Genomic DNA, 26,804 nt, shown 5'->3' with positions numbered 1-26,804 from the left:
CTCAAGCACCATACTAATGGCACTTACCTTAAAATCCAGCACCATGCTCCTACATTTTGCAAGTGAACATTTCATATGTGCCCATACACACTGAAACACACTCAATTTCCATACCAAAGCCCAGTCCCTAGCTCATGAATGATTATTTGACCAATTCTCTAGTCATGCTCACTAGCCTGTGAGTCACTTGGGTAATATAACTATTCCAAATGTATACTGCTAAAACCTTTTTCACATTATGCTGCATATATTCTCGTGTGTGAACATTATGTAGTGTTAGAGATTTACTGTGTAATTATAACCTCTAGTATGGCTCGTCTCATCTTTGCCATTTGGACTATTTCTAATTCTCATTCTGCTCTACTGCAGAGAGGAGCTAATGGCCTTTATGGATATGAGGGAATTAATTCAAAGATGCTTTTACAAAGCTGCTTTAAAAAAAAATCTGGTATGAGGATAAATACACTCAGTAATTAATTGCTGGTGTAATTCTACTGAAGCTGATAAAGTAACAGTGACTATTTTGTCCTTTATTTTGGAGACCCAGCAGAGCCAGTGTGGTAGCATACGTCAAAGTCAGAATAAAACCCTGTAAAATCTAATGGTGTACTTGGCTAAATCACCAGCATTAAAATGCTGGCTGGATTATTGCCCTATACTGCTGATGATTTAGATAAGCAGACCTTCTATTTTGTCCCTTTATAAACCCCCTTGCTGTCCTATGTTGCATCTGTGATGTTCACTTGCAGATAAAGGGCCTGATTTCAAAAGTGCTGAATCTGCAGAGTTTCTATAGATTTCGGTCAGAAATGCAGGTGTTCAGCATCTCTCACAATCAGGCACCAAATCATTTGACAGTTTACCCAGGGCAGTAAACATTGGGCCATTCCCCATCCTTCCCTCCCTAGACTGAATTGAGGTAAATCAAATTGCTCCCATCTGAAATGAGTCTCTCCCAAGTTTTCAAAAATGTCCCTTCCATAGTGATCTGTTCTAGTCTGTTTGCTGATACCAAATTTCCAAAAGTGTGAATACACACTAGGAGGGCTACATTGTACTACAGAACCCACAGCTGATTCACTGAGATATTAATGGAACTATTAAAAATAAGGGTCAAGGATTTTTGCACAAATATGTGATCATTGTTACCAAAAGTGTGAGTGTATCTCTCTCTCCTTGTAGAGGAAGGAAAATATGACTGCACTGAGTCACTGCTATAACTTGATTTTGATTGCATTCTCTTATTCTCAGAATTCTTGAAGTTTATTTGTAGTGTTTGTGAAAGTATGCGAAGGGTTTGACTTTTGTAGATAAGGATGCAATTACTTATGTGATATATAGTCCTTCCTACCATTATAAAGCAATTTTTCAGAAATATGATTGTGCAAAACAAACATATTTCATGCATCCATTCAGTTTTACCAAGTTTCTATATACAGTATATGAATATTGCATGCAACTTTAATCTCATCATCTCCTACTTTGCTGTATAAAACGAGCAAACAATCCTTGAACTGAAAGACCATGGTTACCATTCGCTAACTCACCAACCTTTCCATATGTAATTTCCTGCATGTATTATGATTTAAAGTGATAGTTTAATGGCTGTTTGAAATTCTAACTTCATTTAATTGAACCTTGGAGTTATGATACTGTACAAAATGTATATAAAAGTCATGCCTGTTATTTTAACATAAATCAACTCAACTGTTAACTTCAGATTATTAAATCCCTTACTTGACTTTTGGTAACAATGATCCCATATTTGTGCAAAAATCCTTGACCCTCATTTTTAATAGTTCCATTAATCTCTCAGTGAATCAGCTGTGACTACCATATTGTGAACTAAAGTTCTAATGGGATATGCACATGTAGCTCAGAGATAAAATTCATTGAATAAATGAATATGCACCATACTGCTGGCATAAGGGTAGCTAGAGGGCTACAATTATGGAAGTGTTCTTACCAAATGATTTGATTTAATTCAGCTTGCTACATGAACTTGCACTGAATGGATTCAATAAGTGGAAACGCTACTTCATTTCCCCCTTCCCCCACTAAGGATCTGATATGACAAAGTGCCAAGTACTTTCAATTCCAACTTAAGTCAGGGAGTTTAGGGTGCAGCTCAGCATGTCACAAGGTGTAGCTCATGAAAGCTTATGCTCAAATAAATTTGTTAGTCTCTAAGGTGCCACAAGTACTCCTTTTCTTTTTGCGGATACAGACTAACACGGCTGCTACCTTGAAAGGTGCACTCAGTAATTTGAAAGAATAGACCATATGAAAGTTACCTTAATATCTAAATGTAGAGTAAACCGCATTTAAAAAACCAAAAACACAAACTTTGACTGTGTGAAAGATCACTTTAAATATGTGAAAACTTAAACTTAGGGACTAGAAATAATAATTTAGAACAACAGTTACCAAAATGCTTGTATATTCACTTAAACTATTTTCATGCCATACACAATAGTGACTCTTACCTTACTGGGCAAATTGGAGTCTCTTTCTGAAGTACCCACAAATCTTTTGATTTTTAACTTCAGTTAATATAGTCAGTTTGTCCAGTATGTTTTTTAAAAAAAAACCTCTGGAAATTACTCGGATGAAGTGGGCTGTAGCTCACAAAAGCTTATGCTCAAATAAATTGGTTAGTCTCTAAGGTGCCACAAGTACTCCTTTTCTTTTTGCGAATACAGACTAACACGGCTACTATGCTGAAATCTCTTAAGAACAAGAATATAGTGTAAAGAAATTCCAAAAGGGGCAGAGCATGTGCACTAAGGTAAGTAGAGATGTGGGTGCAGCGATCTGTTTTATAATCCTAGGCAGTTTGGGTGTGATTTGCAAAAGCATCTAAGTGATTAGGAGCACAATTCACATTGGAAGTCAAATGACTTAGTCACTTAAAAAAAAAAAAAAAAAAGTCTCACCCTTTGTGTGTTTTTCAACATCATAATTTTCCCAACTCAGTAGTGCTACTGGCCTGCAAACTATCTAACTAATGAAGCAAAGAACAAAACTGAAAATAAGGTTTGTTTTTTTTAAAAAAAAAAGCAAAATCCAAGACCAAAAATTGCCCTCTTCATTGGGTGTTGCAGACACCTGAGATATAGCTGATGCACTAGCATCAGAGGACCATATTATTAATTTGCAAAGCACAGCTGTGGGTGTGCATATTATTTTAAAGATAAATAAAAATAAAAGGTGTCTGTCCCAAAGAAGTTACAATTGTAAATTTCTAAAAGAGATAAGACAACAAGAAGGTGGTGGGAGAAATTTGGTAAACAAAATAGCCTGGGAGGAGAAACTGATATAGAGTACATTTTTTAAAGTTTCTAAGTGACTTAGGAGTTTATTCCTTTCAGTTTCAATGAGATTCCTGTGTAAAGGGCACAAAAGAAATGTAAGGTTCTTATATAACCCGAGTAGGGCCAGCTACAATCTAGTTTTATATTCGTTGTTTATTATTAAAGTCCCAAACATGTCTAATATGGTTTAGGAACTGTAACTTTTGCATTTGTTTTAAATTTTACTGTGAATTTAAATGTACATGAATATAAAGTTTTCTACCTTATTTCATTAAACTTTAATAGTAGGCAGAGCTACCAGTAAGAACTGTCTTCAAATAATGGAACACTGCTCAGTTTTCCTGTCTTCAAAATGTTGCCATTTCCCTCTGTTCCGCTCCCTAACCATCTTCTACCTTGCCCTCTACCCTACCCTTTTGTACTTGGAGTGAATTCCTCTAATCTAGTCTTTTTATAGGTTACAATATATACTGTGTGTACTTTGGCTGCTAAAGGTGGACTCTGTTTTTCCTTGTGTGTGTGTGTGTTGGGGGGGGCGTGCAGGGTTTGTTTTTTAACATACATTCTGCAGTAGAAACTTTTACTGTATAGGCTCTTCCCTCATCCTTTCATTGTTTTTACTCTGGTGCTTCCCTGCCACCCCGCTTATTTATAAGAGATTTAATTGAGTGATGAAGTTGTTCTGTTTTTTGTTTTGCATTTAGCTGAGTTATTTTTAACAGCTTGGTTGTTGGATTTCTCATAAAAGAGAGGTGTGGACCAAGCTCAGGACTTGGGAGCCAAAGACTTCCACTTTTGGTACTGAATCTTTCTATGGCCTTGGGCAAGACTCTTTAACTCAGTTAATATAGGTTCTGTTTAAGTTAAGAGTACTTAATTGTCACTTTAGGAATTTGATTCAAACATTCTGCAAGTGACAGACAAGGCAGCTGCATTTTTGAGTACTTAATTGTCACTTTAGGAATTTGATTCAAACATTCTGCAAGTGACAGACAAGGCAGCTGCATTTTTGAGATCAGTAAACCTGTGTGGAGGGGGGGGAAAGAGTAGGAAACAATAACATAACCTAATCTGAACTTCTTAGGGACTTCTGTGTAAAGGAGGAAATTCCTATGGACAATGTGAAAGGAACAGTTATTTATAGAAAAAATTGTAATGCTTTCCAGATCCTGAGATTAAGGACTAAATAAAATATGACTAGGTGAGACTCCTAATGGCTTTTCATTGATTCTTTGAACCATAAATATGAATTTGCTGAATGAGCATTTACTGATCACTGAAAATAAAAATTGTTACAACTTATGTTGGCTTGATTGTATGCTTTAGGAGAATTATTGGAGACATGGAAATGTGCTTAATATATGTTGCTACCTTTAGGATCTACCCTTGCTCCACAATAGCTGAATCCAATCTGCTCTACGGATTTCCCTTCCTACATTTTCTGGATGACCAGATTGGCAATATTTGGAGCAGGCAGGGATGTGTGTGTCCGAATACCCAATGGTTAGGGCACTCGCCTGGAAGATGGGCAATGTGGAATCAACTCCCTGCTCCATATCACGCAGAGTGGGAATTTGAATCTGTCTCCCACATCCTTGGTGAATGCTTTAACCATTAGGGTATTGGGATGACAGCAGCTGTTTCTCCTCAGCTGTGTTCTTTGTGGATTAGGCATGCTCTGAGAACATCTATCAGATTAGGACCTGCAGGTCAGATAGGTAGGGTACGCACAGTTTGTAAATGCCACCAGGACTTACGCAGGAGCTGGGCACCAAGCAGCTCAGACAGTTTTGTGCATGCACTTTGACAGAAATTTAGGCACCAGGGGACTTTATTAGCAGAAACTTAGGTGTCCAGGAAATGTTGGCAACTACTGTGTTAAGTGGCAGCTGAGTGGGGATTTTTGAGGATCTAAATTTTGGATTTAGGTACCTTAAGTAGTAGTAAGAGCCACAAAGGTTTAAGTGCCTAGCTCTGAGCCTTTCTTGAATTTGCAATTCCACACACTCCCCTTTATATTGAGCCATCCACTTGATAAGCTGTACCTGCAACTGAGACTTCCTCTCATGACCACAAATTCTTTATCATTGAAAGAGCAGAAAGGGTCACTTTCTGGATAAATATGGTAACTGTAATTATTAATGTAAAACCTTCTACTTATTGAAATGTTCAGACTGTATGCTCTGTTTCACACTTGTAACCTTTTGTCAAATTAGAACTGGTTGCTGATATAGTAACAACATACTTTTCTAAAGAACTGGCAGATCAAATAAGGAAAGTTTTTTTCTGTTGCCCCAAGCAATAATGTAAATATAGTTATGTAACTAGGAAGTCACTGACTAATAAAACAGGACAAGCTGTTTTATTGGACAAATAAAAGGATGAAGTATTACTTTAGATAGTCATAGCACTTTAGATAGTGATAGCTTTTTGCTTACCTGATAAAAACCAAAATATGATCAAATAAATAACATAAGCATCTGAAGCATATGACGTACAAGGTTGAAAGTCAAGTGAACGTCTTCCACTGATTAGTGCTCTCAGCCCCATCCTCCTGTGCATCAATTTGGTAAGCAGCTGTCTAATTTGGTGACTCATATTGCAAGTTATAACACCCACTGACTTCACTGAGTCTTGGGGACTGCCATGAACTCACAGGATTGGGCCTTGCTGTTTAAAAAAGAATGGGCCAGATCTTAAGCTCATATAAATCAGCATAGCTCCATTAAAATCAATTTCATCCTATTTCTAAGGATGAAACTTTCACTTAATATCACTATAAGCAAGAACACACACACTGTTCAAAAGAATGATTTTATAGAAACTATAGTATCAGAAAAATGATATAAAGCAAGCATATGTGAAATTGGTTTCCTTTTAGTATGTGGTTGTTTAATATAAAACTATTTTGTCATCCTGTTGAAAATGCCCAATAGCCTGTGATGGATGTTAGATGCGGTGGGATCTGAGTTACTACAGAGAATTCTTTCCTGGGTGTCTGGCTGGTGAGTCTTGCCCATATGCTCAGGGTTTAGCTGATTGCCATATCTGGGGTCAGGAAGGACTTTTCCTCCAGGGCAGATTGGCAGAGGCCCTGGGGGTTTTTCGCCTTCCTCTGCAGCATGGGGCACGGGTCACTTGCGGGAGAATTCTCTGCACCTTGAAGTCTTAAACCACAATTTGAGGATTTCAGTAAGCGGTTTGTTACAGGAGTTGGTGGGTGAGATTCTGTGACCTGTGTTGTGCAGGAGGTCAGACTAGATTATCATAATGGTCCCTTCTGACCTTAAAGTCTATGAGTGTATGAAAACAAAACATGGTCTCAGCTTACATACAGAAACTGCACCAATTTAACTAAATTTGGTTTCTAAATTGATTTAGTTCAATTGGTACAATCCTTGTGTGGATACAAACTGATTTAAGAGTGTCCACACAGAAGAGTTGAATTGAGTTAGCCATATTGATTTAGTACCAGATTTGGTTAAATTGGTGCAATTTCTGGGCATAGTCCAGCACAAGGTCTCACTTTTGTCCTCAATCTCAATGAAGACAATAGCAACATTCCATTGACTTCAGGGGAAGCAGGACCAGACCCGCAAGTTTACCAAGCAGAAAACACTTCTTCACATGTTAATGCTTGAATTGTGGTGGTGTGGGACTATGAAAATTGTAACTAGAAATCAGTAGCAAAGGAGTACGTTGTCATGTTTCTGGTGTTCATTCCTGAATATACTGTTTTTCCTTTAGCAGAGCATTTCAGTTTTAATGTTGAACGTACACCCCTCAGTGGCCAAAAGAAGCTAATGCAATTATCAAGGAAATTAGGTGTCGATAAGAACTTATACAGAACTGTTTTCTTATTTAAATACGATCTTTGTTCCTTGCTTGGTGTTGACCTGTTAATTGCAGGCAATGTGTTAAGTTTGCTCTCTTTGACTTTCTAGGAATCATTCCAAAATCAATACAAAAAATTATTTTGAATGTTGCAGAACAGCAGAAAGTTTTGTTTTGTTGTGACTGTTTACTGTTAGGGGAGGTGGATATTTCACCAGGAATATTAACAATACTTGTTGACAGGTGAACCAAGCTGGGTGAAGTTACGTCTTTTAAGGGACCAACTTCTGACAAGCTGACACAGAACTCTTCACTGTGTGCCTGGGCGCCTACGTTAGTCTCCTTCGCCATCAGAAGGGCTCCGTGTCTGCCAGGGACCTCTCACACTCCATGACTTTCCACGACCACCCACCGTGACTTCTGCAGGGGCCAGTGTGGTTGACCGCAGGGCTGCCCAAGCAGCTTGCTCCAGGTACATCCACCCCAGCTGCTGTTTACGCCTCGGCGGCCGGTAGGAAGGCGCACGGCTGCGTCTGAGGCAGGTATTGAACAACCGAAATACCCTAACCCCGAGCCGCCGTCACAGAGTTTGGGGGTGGCCCTAAAGCCGGGCCGCGCTGGCTGCTGGGCGGGCCTTAGAGCGGGGTTACCGGCACTGGGCGCTAACGTTACGGCCCAACGCCAGCCGCCTCCTAGGGGCGTTCCGAAGCTCCGGGCCAATCAGGCGCGCGCACTCCCGGTGGGGACCGTTGGGATTCGCTCTGCGTCTCGCGGCGGAGGCGGAGCCTGGGCCCGAACCGCTGCTAAGCAACGGGGCTTCCTTCAACACAACAGCCCCTCTTCCTCCTCCTCCCGCCGGCGACTGGGCCCCAAGGGAGCTGGCAGGAGCGTGCGTGCGAGCGGAGCCCCGACCCAGGAGGAGCCGCAGACATGGGCAGCGAGCAGGTGAGGGGGATGGGTCTTGGGACGACCTCCCCACGCCTGCGCAGCGGCTTCCATCCCCCGCTCTGCCCCATGCCCCCTACAGCGACCCCCCAGGCCTGTGCTGGCCGCCGCCCCTACTGGCGTCCCTGTGCCCTGCACAGCAACTCCCGGCCCCGCACTCCCCCGCAATGACCCCCTGCTCCGCTACAGCGACCCTCCCACTTAACTGCCTTCTCCTATGCCCCCAGTGACCGCTCGACCTGTACTGCTCTCCCCGACCGCCAAAAGCAACAGCCCGCCCTGCACTGGCCTCCCCTGCCCCCCCCCCACCCCCTCAGAGACACCCCCGCTCTGACCTGCCCCATCCTGCACTGACCTTCCTGTGTCAGCCACCGCTGTTCCCCCGGCTCATCATGGCCTCCCGCTAACTTCCACAGTGACCCCCCCCCCCCGCCACTGCCCTGACCCGCTTACTCTCTCTGCCCGCAGTGAGCCCTCCTGCCTCTGCGCTGACCTAGCTCCTTCTCCTACAGCTCTCTGTCACCCCCTGACTCTACGGTGGCCTCAACATCTGCCCTCCACAGTTACCTTCTGCCTCTGTGTTGACTTCACCTCCCCCGCCCCTGCACTGATTTCACCCTCCACTCTACAATGATTTCTCTGCTGTTGCAATAATCTGTGACACCTTGTTATTGCTGCTGCAGCCTCGAGGAACTCATGTGCCCACCACCACTATTGTGGTTACCTCTTGTGCCCCTTGCCATCACCACTTGGCATTACTCTTGCCCACTGCTACCTTGTTCCCTGCATGTGCTTGCCACAGTTGCCATAATGACTGTGTATGTACTTGTCACTGCCTCTCTCTTTATATCACTTCAGCCAGGCTTCTATCACTATCACCATCTAATTTATATCACAACACCCAAATGTGATGAGATTTCAGTGCGTAATCAGATGTTGCCATGTTTCATCAGATTTTTTTTAAAACAGAGCACATATCCTATTCCATATTTTACAAATGGAATAGGATATGTGCCCTACACCTATAAGTTTAGGATAGGCAAGACAATGGGCACCAGTAGGAAAGAGTGAGGGGAGCTATAGCTAAGAAGAACAAGGTGTTAAGGATTCATGGAGAAAGTAGGATTTAAGGAGGAGAGAAGAGGTGAATGGTTTAGGATTGCACATGTACTCCTCATCTGGCAGATATTTATGCATGGTCTTAACTTTACCAGTGTAAATACTCCTAAAATCAATAGTATTACTGCTCACAGTGGGAAAGTTAAGTACATGCATAAGTCTTTGCAAGATCAGGAACATAGGGAGTATTGTAATTTCTTTCCCTCCACTTGGTAACTCCATACAAGACAAGCCAGAATAAGACCTAGAGTGTTTGTTTTTCAAATAGCCTGATAATAGAAGCATAGGATCATACGCAGAATGTGTGCATACTTTAAAACAGAGGAGGGCATTCTTTTACTTCAGTAATTTCCTTATGTATGGTTTCAGGCTAGCTTTGTTACTGAAATTTATGCTAATCTAGCATATTTAGGGGGTTTTCTTTTGAACTGGATGGAATTTTTTTATGTTTTGGCTTAAGTAAACAGACTGGATTAAATTTTTTTAAATGACTTGTTTTTCCTCTCTGACATTCACTTAAACACGCATACTTTTTGAATAACAGAGCAGGTGGTATAACCATATTTGTTGAAGGAGACTTTAACATTCATCTCATTAGTGGAAAGTTGATTGCAGGATGATATCCTCTAGTAAAATGAAAGTGCAGTGTCTGTACTCTGAATTCTTTTAAATCAGGTATTCAAAAGTGATATGATATCCTCCTTGCAGCTATTCATGTAATTTTAAAATTAGTTTTGAAATGTAAACATAAACTGACATTTTGTTTCAGGGTTGCTGTTCTTACAGCATGTTTAAGGGGCAGAGCTTTCTCTAAAGTCATTATAAAATGTATAACATTATAAACTGCAGAAACAAGTTCGATGGTAGCTTGGTACAGTTTGCTGCATATGGGAATTCTTATATGAGGGAGGGAGCATGAACAGTTTAAGATTAAATTAAATTATTTTCAGAATTATGCAGGGTATAAACACTGCATATATAATGGAGTGCTGATTTGCAACTTCAGCTATGAATGTTAGCAGGTGGCTCCATAGTGAAATTATATATCTAAATACCTGTTAAAGATCATCTCACACAATCAAGATTAAATAGAAATACCATCAATATTAAAATAATTCCACTATAACCCACATATTTAGGGACTTCTGGGGTTTGGTTTATTATAGTAAATATACACAGCAAACTGGATAAGGAATAGTGAGGCATACATTTTTTTTCACTATAACTGAACATTGGATTTAGCCTATGCATGGCACTGTCAGCGCTTCTTTGGTTGCATTATCAGTTTAATTTTTTACATAAAAAAAATTCTGTACTATCTTGCTCTTTGTGTAGTCATTTACACTTGTGGTGTAAAATGCTGCTATTCTTATTTTTGCTAGTGTTTTGAATCCACTTTTCACAGGTGTAAAAAAATGGCTACGCAGGGTGCTCTTCTGCCCATGAAGAAATCTTTCACATTGGGAAAGATCTGTTATTGGGATCTTTTATTTTAATGAATCTGCACACAGAAAGACTGAAATAATAATTCTGAGAGATGTTGGCTGCCTTTATTCATCTGAGGGGAGTATTAACTGTGAAATTCATTGATAATTTAAAGGTCACCTTTGATTCTTTTACTGCGATCATTTTAACAGAAAAAGCCAGCTACTATGTATTTGTGGGAAGAGCTTGCATAGAACTACTATACTTTTTTGCCCTGCAGCCTGTCCCCTGTTCAGCAGAGCACCTTTCTCACTCTCAAGAAGAAAAAAAATTAAATATAATGTGAATCTACATTTATGGTTTGAATTTAAATAAATGTTCATAAATTAATTCTTAATAATTGTTGTGAAAAGTTAATAGCAGTGGGCTGGAGATCAGCAATTAACTTTTGAATTTATGCCACTGTTTCACTGATTTATTCTAGGAATGCTATCAGAACTGAATGGCAAATAGATTAAAAAGCAAGGCCCCTTTACTATAGTCTGCAGATGCATGTGAATGGGCATCTGCCTGTATGTGTCCAGGCTTGGGAGACAGAGATGCAGAGGAGGGAATGGTGTCTCCCCTAACCCTGTGGAATCCCCTATGCAGGGTTTGGGCTCTAAAGAGTTAGTAGGTTGAGAGGCTGGCTGGGCTCTGACAGACTCTTCCCACAAAAAAAATATGGGGGAAGAGTCTGCGGTAACTTGTGCTGATTTCATAATGCAGAGGTGTAACTTCCTTCATGGAAGTTCCTGTAGGTGGAGAAACTGGCTGACAGTATGGCCTGTGGAAACTTTGCTGCCCCAACGCTAAAACAAGACTCGGGGGCTGCCCAGCAGTGTTGAAGAGGCGCAGATGCAAGATCTGTGTGGCTCTCAAGGGCTTATAGGTGGAACCATCAGCCACTTGTATTGGTCTAGGGTGAAAAATCCAGTCCTGTGGTGGAAGAATTGTTTTTTTCACTCTTTTAATTTTTCCTTTTGCTATTCTGTCACTTTTAAAAGCTTCTCTAGGTTTGGAAAACTTAGAGTGAAAAATTGAAGAACAAAAACAAACAAAAAAACAACCAGAAAAAATGAGGAAACCCCCTGACCACATAACATCATTAATTGGGTTGCGTTCAGTGGAAAACGGGAAATAAAGGGGTAAACAATGTGGAAAATCATTTTATTTTTTTATTTAAAATCAGAACATTTGGGAAAAACTGAAAGTACTTTGCAAGAGTTTTTGGTTTAGAAAAAGGCAATTTTCCATCAAAGTTTTGAATGAAAATTTTTGACCACTATTTTATAATCATAATTGGATTAAGCGGTGTCAAAGGGGGCAGGTGACAAAAGCCCAGAGGGAAATATAAAAAAGGTGATCTTAACAGAGGTTTAGATGTTGTGGGAAGACATGAAAAACAGTAGCGTCATAGGAGCAACAAGAGGGAAATCAGTGAGGGAATCGGCTCAATATCTTAGATATCTATACAGACTGGTGATCTGCTAGGTCACCCCAGTCCTAGACTCCTGGAGCCAGCCTTACCCTGGCTTGCTGTGAGAACCCCCCACTCCCGGGCTGTTCACGCACAGCCTCTAGCATGTAAGCTGCTCCGATGCCTCTAGCATGTAAGCGAGTGAGCACTTTTGGCCAGCCACTGCCTGGATTGTGCAACCGAATGACACTAGCCAATATCTCCGGTCCCAGACGCAACCCTAGGAATCTCTGTCTTGCAGTGTCTAGTTATGCCTGCTGGACGCTGCAAGCTTCTATGCGTTTGTCAATTTAACAAAGAAATTGATAGGTACCAAGCTTGTTATCCCAAGGGGAGTCTCTGACATGCTTCAAACCAAATGCACTGTTTCAGGTAGAATAAACAAACAAATTTATTAACTACAAAAGATATATTTTAAGTGATTATAAGTCAAAGCACAAGACAGATTTGGTCAAATGAAATAAAAGCAAAATGCATTCTAGACTGATTTTAACACTTTCAGTGTCCTTACAGCTTAGATGGTTCTCACCACAGGCTGGCTGGTTGCCCTTCAGCAAGGCTCTCCGCTTTGATCAGTGCATCAGTCGCTTGGTGGTGGTGTCTGTAGATGGAGGTGGAAGAGAGAGAGCATGGCAAGCGTCTCTCCCTTTTATCACGTTCTTTCTTCCCTCTTGGCTTTGCTCCTCCTTCAGAGTCAGGTGAGCATTATCTCATCGTAGTCCCAAACTGACCAAGGGAAGAGGATGGCTCACTTGAGAGTCCAGCAGATCCTTTGTTGCTGCCTAGGCCACTGTCCTTTGTTCCTGTGAGGCTGGGCTGGGTTTGTCCCATATATACCCTAATGAGGTGTGAACTGCCCCTCTGCTCCTGGGAGAGTTTTGCCTGGGCTTGTTTTAAGCCATAAGGGCACATTTTCAGGCTCATAACTATATACATGAAATTACAACCTATAACGTTACTATAACAACAATGCTCAGTGCATCATGAGCCTTCCAAAGACACCTGACATGACAAACTTTGCATTGGATACCATACAATCATATTATAAGGATGAACATGGGAGTGCAGGGTGTTCCCCTGAGGTACAGAGCAACACAGAAGGAAGAATAGGAAGAGGCCAGTATGGCTCCATCAGAAGCTCTTTAATAACTGGAAAATCAAAAAGGAATCCTATGAAATGTGGAAACATGGACAAATTGCTAAGGAGGAGTACAAAAGAATAGTACAAACATGTAAGAACAAATCAGAAAGGGAAAAGCACAAAATGAGTTACACCTAGTAAGGACATCAAAGGCAATAATACATTAGGAGAAGAGAAGATGAAGGAAAGTGTAGATCAGAGGTGGGCAAACTTTTTAGCCCAAGGGCCACATCAGGGTTACGAAATGGTATGGAGGGCTGGGTAGGGAGGGCTGTGCTTCCACAAACAGCCTGGCCCCTGCCCCCATCCACCCCCTCCCATTTCCCGCCCCCTGACTGCCCCGCTCAGAATCCCCAACCCATCCAACTCCCCCTGCTCCTTGTCCCCTGACCACCTCTCCCAGGACCCCCCATCCCTAACTAACCCTCCAGGACCCTACCCCCTATCCAACCCCCCCGCTCCCTGTCTCCTGACTGCCCCTCCACCCCATCCAACTGTCCCCTGATTCTCCCCGGGACCTCCTGCCCCTTATCGTATCTCCCCTCCCCTCACCCCCTTTACCATGCCGCTCACAGCGGCAGGACAGGCTTATTGGAAAGCCTGGGAGGTGGGCGGGTGCAAGCTGTGCTGCCTGCATGGTGGCATGGGGCCGGGGTAGTTTCCCCGGCCAGGAGCTCAGGGGCTGGGCAGGACAGTCCTGGCCCGCGGGCTGTAGTTTGCACACCTCTGGTGTAGATACTTTTTGAGGAAGGAGAGCTCGTAACTGATGACATCAAGAAAACTGAGGTGCTTAATGCCTATTTTGTTTGTCTTCACTAAAAAGGTTAATGGTGACTAGATACTCAGTGCAGTTAATATTAACAACAAAGGGGAAGCAATGCAAGCCAAAATAAGGAAAGAACATGTTAAAGAATATTTAGATAGGTTAGATGTATTCAAGTCAGCAAGGCTGTCAAGTCAGCATGTATTGATGAAATTCATCCTACTGTACTTAAGGAACTAACCTAGCTGAAGCGATCTTGGAACTGGTTGCACTTATCTTTGAGAACTCCTGGAAGAAGGGTGAGGTCCCACAAGACTGAAGAAGTGCAAACTCAGTACATATCTTTAACAAAGGGAACAAAGAAGACCTGGGGAATTATAGACCAGTCAGCCTGACTTTGATACTATGACATTCCCCAGGGTGAAACCTGAACTGCTGTGTCCCCTTATCTCTCCAGCCTGGGATGCCTTTTACACTGCTTTGCTAGTGAACAGCAAACCTCTCCAGGCTTTGATCACTCACAGCCACCAGCATGCAACGTCACTCCCAGCTGAGTAGATGAATTCTATGCCCAGTCATCCATGAATAGATACAGAGCAACAACCACATATCCCTCAGTCCCAGCCTTGCCCCCCAGAAATGTGCATCTTGTACTGTTCAGTAGCCCACTGGACCATAGAAGCTCATAAATTAGTCCATCATTCCAATAAAGTGTAATGAATATGTATCAACCTTGTTGTCTCAAGTGGAGGCTTTCCAAACACTTCAATCCAAATATATTGGTTCAAATAAAACAATAAAGAAATGTATTAACTAGAGAAAGATAGATGTTAAGTGATTTACAAGTGATAAGGCATACAAATCATAGTTGGTTACAAAAGAAAAAAGCTTTCAACAGTCTGTACTGGATGGAAAAAACCTCCAGGCCAGGACCACTCTCCCCTAGGTCAGTGATGCACCTTTGTCTTTCAAGAAATCTTGTTGCCATGAGTAGAGATGGGGGAGGAGAGGTGTCTAGAGCAGGGGTGGGAAAACTACGGCCCACTGGTGAATATCCAGTTAATCAGATGATGGTCTTTTAGCACCTACCTGGCATGCCAGTGTGCTTTTGTCTTCGAGAAAATGGTCTGATAACGTTACCTAGAACTACAGCATATTTCACTAACAATCATGGCAACATCTCACAGTTTTATATGCAGTGATATTCCACACATTTCAGTAGGTAATAATATTCAGCAGATTGTGCGTTTTCAAATGATACCTCACAAGGCATACTTCGTACACAATATATCATATCATAAACAGGGGTGAACATGGAGCACAGTGTGTCACAGATACCTGGAAAGATACTGGAACAAATTGTGAAACAATCAATTAGTAAACCCCTGAAGGAATATATTGTTATAAGGAATAGCCAGCATGGATTTGTCAAGAACAAATCATGCCGAACCAACCTAATTTTCTTCTTTGACAGGATTACTGGTCTAGTGAATAGGGGGGAAATCGGTAGATGTGAGATGTATCTAGATTTTAGTAAGGTTTTTGACACAGTCCTGCATGGCAATTTCATAAGCAGACTACAGAAATGTGTTCTCGATGAAATTACTGTAAGATGGGTGCACAACTGGTTGAATGACCATACTCAGAAAGTAGTTATCAATGGCTCATTGTCAAACTGAAAGGGCATATATAGTGGGGCCCTGTTTGGGTCAGTTCCGGGTCTAGTGCTATTCAATATTTTCATTAATGATTTGGATAATAGAGTGGGGAGTATGCTTATAAGATTTGTAGATAACACGAAGCTGGGAGGGGTTGCCAGGTCTTAGGAGGACAGGATTAGAATTCAAAATGACCTTGACAAATTGGAGAATTGATCTAAATTCAACAAGATGAAATTCAATAAAGACAAGTAGCACTTTCTACTTAGAAAGGAAAAATCAAATGCACACCTACAAAAGTGAGAATAACTAGCTAAGTGCTGGTATGCTGAAAAGGATCTGGGGTTATAGTGGATCACAAATTGAATATGAGTCAATGTGATGCAGCTGAGAAAAAGGCTAATATACTTCTGGAGTGAATTAACAGGAGTGTTGTATGTAAGACATGGGAGCTAATTGTCCCACTCTACTCAGCACTGGTGAAGCCTCAGCTGTAGTACTGCATCCAGTTCGGGCACCACACTTTAGGAAAGATGTGGACAAATTGGAGAGAGTCCAGAGGAAAGCAACAAAAATGATAAAAGGTTTAGAAAACCTGACCTATGAGGAAAGGTTAAAAAAACTGGGGATGTTTAATCTTGAAAAAAGAAGACTGAGTAAAACAATAAGTTTTCAAATATCTTAAGGGCTGTTATAAAGGGGACAGTGAACAATTGTTCTCCATATTTGCTGAAGGTAGGACAGATAATGAGTTTAATCTGTAGCAAGGGAGTTGTAGGTTAGATATTAGGAAAAACTTTCTACATATAAGGATAGTTAAGCCCTGGATTGTGGAATCCCCATCATTGGAGGTCTTGAAAAACAGGTTGGAAAAACATGTGTGAAGGATGGTCTAGGTTTACTTGGTCCTTCCACAGCACAGGGGGCTGGATTTGATGGCTTTTCAAGGCATAGGTGCTGACTCCATGGGAACTAAAAAAATAATGGGTGCTCAGCACTCACCAGCAGTCCCGTGAATCAGCTTCTCTCCCTCACCCCCACAGCCCTCCGTCCCACTGGTGGCTCTGCTGATTAGAGCCTCCCCCTCCTTCCCAGCATCTCCCTCCCGCCATGATCAGCTGTTCAGTGGCATGCAGGAGGCATGGGGTAGGAGGGTGGCAGGAAGAGGTGGAGGGAAGGGGCAGGGGCTTGGGGGAAGGGATGGAGTGGGGGCGAGGCCTGGGGCGAAGCAGGAGTCGAGCACCCCTCAGGAACTGTGAAAGTCAGCACCTCTGTTTTGAGGCCCCTTACACCTCTACATTTCTGAAAGTCTGTGATAAACATCAAAGACAGCATAGGGTTGTTTCTGTTATCTTGTGTGGAGAAAGGTATGTTGTGTATATGTTGACAAAATATTATTATGAATGATTGCTGGTATGAAGTGACTCTTTAAGGGTATGTTTACAGTACAGCTGGGAGTGTACCTCCCAGCTCTGGGTAGACAGACTTGTGCTAGCTCTGCTTGAGGTAGCATGCTAAAAATATACAATATGGACATTGTGCCATGGGTGGCAATTTGGCTTGCCACCCAAGCTCAGATCCAGGTGGGCTTTGACTCATGTGGCTAGCCTGAGCCTCTGCCCATGATGTGGCTAGGATTGCCACCTCTCAGGTACAAAAAAACCCAGGATATCTGGGATGTTCCTGAGTCCTTAACACTGCACAGCTGGCATGATGTACTGAGCACCCTTACGTATTTCCTGGGACAGCCGGTAGTGTGTACTGAACATCCTGGGACAGCTACCTCAAAAAAGGGACAATTCTGGGAAAACCCAGACAGGTGGTAACCCTAGCTGCTGCAGCCACACTGCTATTTTTAGAGGAGCTAGCATAAGTCTGTCTACCCAGGCTCCCAGCTGTATGTATGCTTCCAGCTACAGTGTAGTCATATCTTTTGAAACCATCATCTACAGATATTAGGGGAAATGAAGTGAGTATATTTGTGAAAATTATTGGACAGAAAACAAAAACAAAATTATAGTGTAAATCATAAGTTTTAGCATGCTTAGAAGTTTAGTATTATTAGTTTAAATATTTATATAATTTATTTTCTTTTTGTTCTTTTTTGTAGCCCAGACCAACTGGGAAAGGAAAATTATTGAAGACGACTGTAAAATTTTTGCCCCAGTTGGCTCAGGTAATATTTTTAAAATTTTTTGTTTTAACAACTTTTTATTTTCAAATGTGCAGCAAAGCATGGGAGATCCCACATAGAAAACTGGACCTCATTGCAATGTATACATTGAAAACAACGAGGTTTTACGTATATGTACAAGAAGTATTTGGAAAACAATTAAACTAGTTAACTTAGATGAGCAGAAAATATTGAAAAGAATAAAAGATACAGACGAAAGCTATAAAATAAATGTTATAGAAAAATTGGAATATAATTCATTCTAATATCTTGAAGCCTCCACAATCTAGCTGTTTTGAGTGGAAAGGCAACATACAAGTAATCCTTCAAACACTTATGCATCTGCTTAAATTTACTACCATGGGTAATCCCATTAAGTGGGACTACTCACTGCAGTGAAGTTAGCACATGTGTTTTTATAGGATTAGGGCCTAAGTCTCTTTTCAGGCATGTACATTTGTTGCAGTCAATGTAAAGTGACAAACAGTTTTGAGATAAATGTTTGCAAAAACCTCTTCCATATTTCAGTGAAACAGGGGACATCTACAGAGCATGAATAATTGGCCGGATTCATCCTTGTATTACTTTAGTTTTATGCCAGTGCTACTTTTCTGAAATTGGCCGTTTTCAGACTGGCTTGAAACTGGAATAATGCACTGGTGAGTCAGGCTCAGTGTTTCTAATTCAAAAGATATCAAGATTTTCAAAATGTCTTGTTAGGAATGGATATTTCACAATGTTTATTCAGAATTGGTTTCAAGTAGTTAAATGGGAAATGTAGCCCAGTCATTTTTTAAAGGTTTATTCTAATAAAAAGAGTATGTGTGAAAACTCAGTTTAATACTTGCCCCAAATGGAAAAAATGTGGTCCGTTCCCCAGATTAGTCAAACCATCGTATATGCTTGTGCTAAATGTATGTGATACATCGATATGTGGTAATGTGTATGATACGTTTCACAGGATGCACAAAACCATAATGAAAGACAACTTGTATACAATTGTCAGAAATTCTGCATGTATTAAATATCTGGTGTTGGATCTTTTCAAATGTGTCCAGGAGAATAGAAAAAGAAGGCAAAATTCAGGAAAATCTTTTTAAAGAAAATCTTAAGAGACTAGCAAAACTTGGTCACCTGGTAGTGCTTGGTAATTAAACTAAAGGTAAAAAAGTTTCTTGGAAATTTGGGAATATTTTAAAGTGGTCATTTAAGACGACAAATTAAATATTGGAGGTGATTCTTAATGCAAGTTTCACCGTATAATTACTACTATATTAAATGAAATTTTAATCACTTTATCTCTTACATTGTTACCTGACATTTTTAACCTTTTGTGTATATTTAATTTTAACATGGAATTTAGGTCATGTTGAGCTTGTTTAAAATAAAACTCTATCACATTTGGATGAAGAAGACCTAAATAAAGGATTTAATTGAGCCCCAATCTTACTCCTTCAAACAAAAACAAAATTTAACTTTTGAACTTGGGGGAAAAAACCTGGATTCAGACAGATGATGGGTAGAAGAAGCATTTATGGATTAACATTTAACCATGGGTAGGATTTCGCAAGAGAGGACATATAAGTTATTTTAATATGCCTGAATAAGAAAGGGAAACTTAATAGGGCAAAAAAACTGAGATATATTTGGAAGTTAATTCTGCTTCTTTGTATGAAAACTGCCAGATATCGCTGTACAATAGCTCTGATTTAGTCTTTGGCATGTCTTTGTAGACTAAAAAGTTACAAAGATTCAAGATCCTCTCCCTCAATTTTCTGACAGCCTAAAATTGCAAAGGTAGTACAGAATCGTATCTCTGCCTGAGGGTGCCAATAAGGTATAGGTATGTGTAACAGGGCAGGTTCCTTTCCCATCTTGGAGTTCCTCACAAACTATCTTGGATACCTCTTCATTGTCAACATCATTGTGAGTTTTTATTTGTGTTTGCCACCATCACATCCCCATGCAGCTCTTCTACCTGAAGCATCCTTCAATCCTCAGCCCTGTCTCCAGGGAAAAGAAAGGGACTCTGGCTAGGAAGATTTCTGTCTCCTTTTTCACTTCCTTCTTGTGCTTTTTAACTACCTTCTCAGCTGATGGGATAATTAACCTCTTAGTCATCAGCTGACAGTCCGATTAGGTAGTTAAGTCTTCTGCCCTTCCATCAGGGCTTGTGGGGAATTAGATGTTGGCTATCGGTTCTCTGTCACGGTATGTTTACGCTATCTGGGAGATGCGATTCCCAGCACGGGTAGACTGATTCGTACTAGCTCACTCAACCTGGCATGCTAAAAATAGCAATGTGGCCATTACAGCACAGGTAGAGGCTTGGGCTACCCTCCTGAGTCCAAGCCCATCTTGAACCACTGCCCATGCTGCAATGTCCATAATGCTATTGTTATGGTGCTAACTCAAGGTGAGCTAGTGTATCTGTCAATCTGCACTGGGAATCACACCTCCCAGTTGCAGTGTAAACAGTCACTAATAAGGTTTCTTAATTTTTGAATATTGCTGCCCCTTGAAAAGATAAAGGCAATGCTTTTGAGTAATTGTGAGGGCAGTGTAGTTAAGGCTGAGAAGCCATTTCCTTTACAAACATATTTCCAGGGACATTGGCCTGGGAATAATAATAACAAAAAAATTCTAGGCCGAAGGAGCTGTTTAAATAAGTTACACTTGAGAAAGGTAGTACTGGATTTTTGTAAGCAGTGTGAGATTTGCTAAGCTACTGATGGCTGAATATTGTACCTTATGTTATCTTGCCATGCAGTTAGGACCTCCAAAATGGGCAAGAACCAGGAAGAGAAGCCTTTTCTTTGTGTTAAAAAAACAACAAAACAAAAACGTTGAAGGGGATAGGTATCCTGGATCCCAAATACTATTTTTTTGGCAGCAGCAGTTACATAAATTGATTGTAGATTTCACCTGGGAGAAACTGTTGATATCTACGGTACTCGACCAGAAAAAGATTTTATTAAACCTCTTTCCCCCGTTTTCTTACCTTTTGCTTTTTTTTCCATATTGCTCTCATCTTCATAAAAGTCTGGGGTCTGTCTTAGTAGTAGGTATATACTGTTAACTTACTCCAAAAATTACTAATAATTTATAATAGGCATAAACATAATATTTTATTCTGGGGTTCTGAATGATTATCTCCTGTATTTAAAAAAAAATAGAGCATTTGGTTTATTTTTGTGTTGCTTCGTTACTATTATTGTATGTTATGCAGCTGCTGTTTTCTTTTGTAATGTATTGTGTTTTTAAGTGTGTGTCAAAGACATGTAGCTGTCTCTTGCTATTGTTATTTTATAAAGCTAAAGAATAAAATATTTATTTCAGGTAAGCTCTAAGCCACAATGGCAGCAAGCTTCTCCTTCATTTCATCTGAGAAAAGAACAGAAAGATGATGAGCCAGATCAGTTTGTTTTCAAAAATGAGCTTTCACCTGGTAAGATTACCACTCAGTATTTAATGAGCAACAAAAAATTGAGGAAAAAATAGTGTAAAATTGAGTTAATACAAGATTATAGAGTTAGGAGAATAGAATTTTATTCCCAGATTGCCGCAGTCTTCCTATATGATCTCAGGCAAGTCACAATCTTTATGTGCCTCTTTTTTCCTTTGTAAAATGGGTACAATGATACTTACCTATCTTACAAACATGGTGCAGGTAAATGCATTAATTTTTGTAAAGTGCCATAATCGCCTTGGATGAAGAATGCTGTAGAAGTGCAAAATATTGTTTATTATTTTATTAGTATTTTTAGGGCTGGAAAAGTGACTTGCCTGTTTAGTTCAACATTGTTCATTTAATATTTTCTTTATCAGAAAATAAATAGTTCCAGCTGCTAGCATACAATTGTACATTACCGAAAAGCCATTAGTTTAGGAAATAACTTGCCATAACTAGTTTGCCATAACTAGTCGAACAGCAAAGAGAATCCTTACAATATTTGCATATTTTAATATACTTCACTTAAAAGATTGTATTGAGATCTAGTATAAAAAGAGTTTATACAATGATGTAAGTTTCCAAAAGTCAGATTCATTTTTAGTATATCTGAATATTAGAAATCCTTAATTGTAATTCATACTGTTTTTTCTTATCAAGTATCCTTTGAACCAGAATATTTGCTTTAAAAATTAAAAATTTGCTTAAAAATCCAACTTTTCATATTAGTAAATTATGGAACCAGTCTTACTTTTATTGAAGGCAATGGAAGAACGGTTATTGACTTCAGTGGTGCAGAATTGTGTTGTTTGATTTTTTTTAATGTAAAAATCAGCACAGTAGTCAGTAAAATGCTGCATATAGTCAATGGATGAAATCTGGGCCCCAATGAGATCACTGGCAAAACTCCAGTTGACATCAGTGGAGCCAGAATTTCACCCAAAATCTACAAAAGAAATATAGTTAGAATATAGCTTTACTTTAGCAGTTAACAGAAACGGGATTCTGTATCCATGATAAAAAAAAACAAACCAACCAACCACAGGTCAAGAATACTTGGACCTATTCACAGGAAATAAAATTAAGAAATATTTTAAAATAGTAACTTTACAGATCTAGAAATAGATTTTATAGAAATATTCTTTAAGAGTTTTACAGTACAAGCAGGTATTAGTTTTGTTTCATTAATTTTGCTGCAAATGATGTAGGGTGTGATCCTGAAGGATGCTGAGAAATCTCAACTTTCACTGAAATAAATGTGAGTTGAGAACTCTCAAAACCTTTAGAAGGTACTCAGCACATTGCATGTTTGGGCTCATAGTTTGCAACTTGCATATATATATTTCATGGAAGGAGAATATTTGGAGGAGAGGAATAAGAGACGCAAGATACAGGACTCTGCAGTTAATGAGCCAGTTGCTGGAACATCAACTTCTAAAGCGCGGAGCAGCTATCATCCAAAAAAGGATCGTGAAAATTTCAGAAGTACTCTTGTTAACATCATCATGTGAGTTTTCTTGTGTTTGTATAAATGCATTTTTACTTTTCAAAGGTGAAATGAAATTTTTAAAAAAGTTAATATAACAAAAAGTTTAAGATTGCAAGACAATAACAGATTATGTATATGAATGCAAAAAATGACCCCAGTTTAAGAAATAAAATCTATCAGATAAAATGCTCTTCTCTATACTTCTGTTGATTCCTCTAAAATAGGGAGGTTATACGAGTAATACGAGTGAACTGTGAACACTGGGATTTTACCATATTATTCTTTTGGGGAAAGAAAGGGCAGGTATTAGAATTTGGATTAAGAGTAGATTTGGTAGCTGGAGTTTATTAGGTGATCAAAATCTTTTAAGATTTGTGTTGGATTCAGCAGGGAATATGTGATGGATTCGGGCTGCTTATTAGTTTTTCAGAAAGTGCTTGTTCATTCCTATTTGAAACATTGTTTCAAGAGTGATGAAATTACCCAGAAATGCACATCCTGACATTTTTTATTTCTCATGTGACACTTTTTAAGCATAATTATCAGCTGAGCTCCACTGTAGTTTCATAACTTGGACAGAAAGCTGTGATTGTGGACACTGATATTATTAAAACAATGAGGAGTCCGGTGGCACCTTAAAGACTAACAGATTTATTTGGGCATAAGCTTTCGTGGGTAAAAAACCCACTTCTTCAGATGTATGGAGTGAGATCACTCCATGCATGTGATCACTCCATGCATCTGAAGAAGTGGTCACTCCGTACATCTGAAGAAGTGGGTTTTTTACCCACGAAAGCTTATGCCCAAATAAATCTGTTAGTCTTTAAGGTGCCACCGGACTCCTCATTGTTTTTGTGGATCCAGACTAACATGGCTACCCCTCTGATACTGGTATTATTAAACTGCATTTAGAATATTCCCAGTTGACTAACTGAAGTCACACTTATTTTATAATACAGCAAGGAGTGATATCCTGGAAAATTTCTGTATATCAGCAGTTCGTGAATCTGGAAGATATTTAAATTTGTTTTGTCACTTTTATCCTCTAATGAGAAATGATTTTCCAAAAAAAGATAATCGCTAAATTAGTTCACTGTAAGGATGTGTCACTATAATTAAAATGGATCTTTAAAATATTTTAAAGTTATTTTAAAATCGTAGTAAGATACCCTGAAGCTTGTGCTACTCCATAATATTTTCCTTCTTTCGTAAATACATCAACCTTTACAATGCCCTGAAGATTTTTATAAAAAACATGTTTTGTGTTTTGTTTCTTAAATATTTAGCAGTTTGGGGAGAGTTTCTTGGGGCATTGACCATCTTTTTATCTGGCTGCACAGATGCAGAAGTGCCCACAGCATGACTGACAATATTTTATTGCCATAAATGAACCATTATAATATGGTAAACTGTGGAATAAAACTATCCTTCTGATAAACCATTCTCCAAAATGAAAAGAACTGGTTTGATAAATCCTGTTACTTAACATAATCTGGAAATTTTGTAAACTAAATATATTATAAATATTAGTTTTTCTAACTGAATATATTCTTCATTATGTGTTCCTGCTACTAAGGTGAGAATGAGATGGACCAGCTGAATACTGGTATGAAAATGTTGACAAATTCAATAAAACAGAAAGCCAGAATCTAATCCCATAGTTTAGCATAAAGCAAACAAACAAACAAAAATGTATGGGTTAGAATTTATTAACTGTGTAAATATAAAAAATATTTGACTAGCGTAGTGCAATTATAATAACAAAGTTGTGGCAATGTTGGATAATGAGGGACATATCTCCTCTTGAGGAGCTTTCTTGTTTTCTTTAATATTGTCAACTGATTGCAATGGATTAATTTAAATAACTTCTTAGAATATATTTAACATTCTCATAATTATAAGACCATTTTTTCACAAACCATGGGTTCGAGTCTGCCAACTTTACTTACATGAATAGTCCTTGCTAATATGACTAGTCCCTTGATTTGAAAGAAATTACTAAATAAAGATACCTTAACTGAAATTCTAGAAGTATTTCTTGCTTAAATCTTACAGTTAGATTTGTTTTCAAAATATGGTCAATTGGCACAACAGTTCCCTATGCACATTAAAGGCAGAATTGAGAACTACACCTGTGAAACCTTAAAGAAAAGGTATTTAGAAACTATTCCATTGTCTGGAAAAATATTTGGGTCCATATAGAATTCTTGATTATACTTATGATTCAGATGGTGGCAGTCATCATTCTGTTGACCACTGCTGAGATATGATATGGTAGCTTTTAGAGATGCCAATACAGTTTGTCTGAAAAACATAGTGCATAGTACTGACACAAGGTGGGTGAGGTAATATCTTTTATTGGACCAACTTCTGTTGGTGAGAGACACAGAGCTGTGAAAGCCCAAAAGTTTGTCTCCGTCACCAACAGAAGTTGGTCCAATAAAAGATATTACCTCTAATATCCTGGGACCAGCATGGCTACAACAACACTGCATAATGCATATTATGTCATTTTTGTTTTGTTAGGCAGCAAGACTTTACTCTGGAACAGCCTGTTTCACTAGATGAAACCCAGCCTCCAAGAACGGGTTCTCCTACACCCATAGAGAAAGACATTTTGGTAATTAAGACAGTGTTGTTTGCAATATTATTATAAATGATTGCTTTTTATGTCACTGAAATAGTGAGGAGGTGACTAATATTCTGAATTTGTATGGCAGTAGGCACTTTAATTGACATTAGTTTTATTTTGGCATACAGTACAGAGGTTTTATTGTTGATAATTTAGAATAACATTTTTTTTTAGCAAAAAGAACAAGGAGTACTTGTGGCACCTTAGAGACTAACAAATTTATTTGGGCATAAGCTGTCGTGGGCTAAAACCCACTTCATCAGATGCATGCAGTGGAAAATACAGTGGGAAGATATATATATACACACACAGAGAACATGAAAAAATGGGGGTTTCCATACCAACTCTAATGAGACTAATCAATTAAGGTGGGCTGCTATTAGCAGGAGAAAAAACACTTTTGTAGTGATAATCAGGATGGCCCATTTCAAACAGTTGACAAGAAGGTGTGAGTAACAGTAGGGGAGAAATTAGCATGGGGAAATAGTTTTTACTTTGTGTAATGACACATCCACTCCCAGTCTTTATTCAAGCCTAATTTAATGGTGTCCAGTTTGCAAATTAATTCCAGTTCTGCAGTTTCTCGTTGGAGTCTGTTTTTGAAGTTTTTTTGTTGAAGAATTGCAACTTTTAGGTCTGTAATTGAGTGTCCAGGGAGGTTGAAGTGTTCTCCGACTGGTTTTTGAAAGTTATAATTCTTGACATCTGATTTGTGTCCATTTATTCTTTTACGTAGAGACTGTCCAGTTTGACCAATGTACATGGTAGAGGGGCATTGCTGGCACATGATGGCATATATCACATTGGTAGATGTGCAGGTGAACGAGCCTCTGATAGTGTGGCTGATGTGATTAGGCCCTATGATGGTGTCCTCTGAATAGATATGTGGACACAGTTGGCTTTGTTGCAAGGATAGGTTCCTGGGTTAGTGGTTCTGTTGTGTGGTATGTGGTTACTGGTGAATATTTGCTTCAGGTTAGGGGCTGTCTGTAAGCAAGGACTGGCCTGTCTCCCAAGATCTGTGAGAGCGATGGGTTGTCCTTCAGGATAGGTTGTAGATCCTTGATGATGCGTTGGAGAGGTTTTAGTTGGGGGCTGAAGGTGATGGCTAGTGGCGTTCTGTTATTTTCTTTGTTGGGCCTGTCCTGTAGTAGGTGACTTCTGGGTACTCTTCTGGCTCTGTCAATCTGTTTCTTCACTTCAGCAGGTGGGTATTGTAGTTGTAAGAATGCTTGATAGAGATCTTGTAGGTGTTTGTCTCTGTCTGAGGAGCAAATGCGGTTGTATCATAGAGCTTGGCTGTAGACAATGGATCGTGTGGTGTGATCTGGGTGAAAGCTG

General features: G+C 39.6%; 1 protein-coding gene across 1 annotated transcript in view; it reads left to right on the top strand.

The window, feature by feature from the left end:
• The first annotated feature begins 7,929 nt into the window (after positions 1-7,929).
• The window catches only part of DNAH7 (dynein axonemal heavy chain 7), a 312,828-nt gene continuing 293,953 nt past the window's right edge, over positions 7,930-26,804 (top strand). Inside the window, exons 1-5 of the mRNA XM_074967796.1 lie at positions 7,930-8,093; positions 17,829-17,894; positions 21,231-21,339; positions 22,696-22,849; positions 25,358-25,451. Coding sequence (XP_074823897.1) covers positions 8,079-8,093; positions 17,829-17,894; positions 21,231-21,339; positions 22,696-22,849; positions 25,358-25,451 — 438 coding nt within the window. The 5' untranslated portion in view covers positions 7,930-8,078. The remainder of the gene's footprint in view (positions 8,094-17,828; positions 17,895-21,230; positions 21,340-22,695; positions 22,850-25,357; positions 25,452-26,804) is intronic.

This window comes from Natator depressus, chromosome 11 (assembly GCF_965152275.1).
Source record: "Natator depressus isolate rNatDep1 chromosome 11, rNatDep2.hap1, whole genome shotgun sequence".
NCBI classification, from domain to species: domain Eukaryota; kingdom Metazoa; phylum Chordata; order Testudines; family Cheloniidae; genus Natator; species Natator depressus.
The sequence above is the reverse complement of the archived record's forward strand: the minus strand, read 5'-3'. Positions and strand labels throughout refer to the sequence as shown.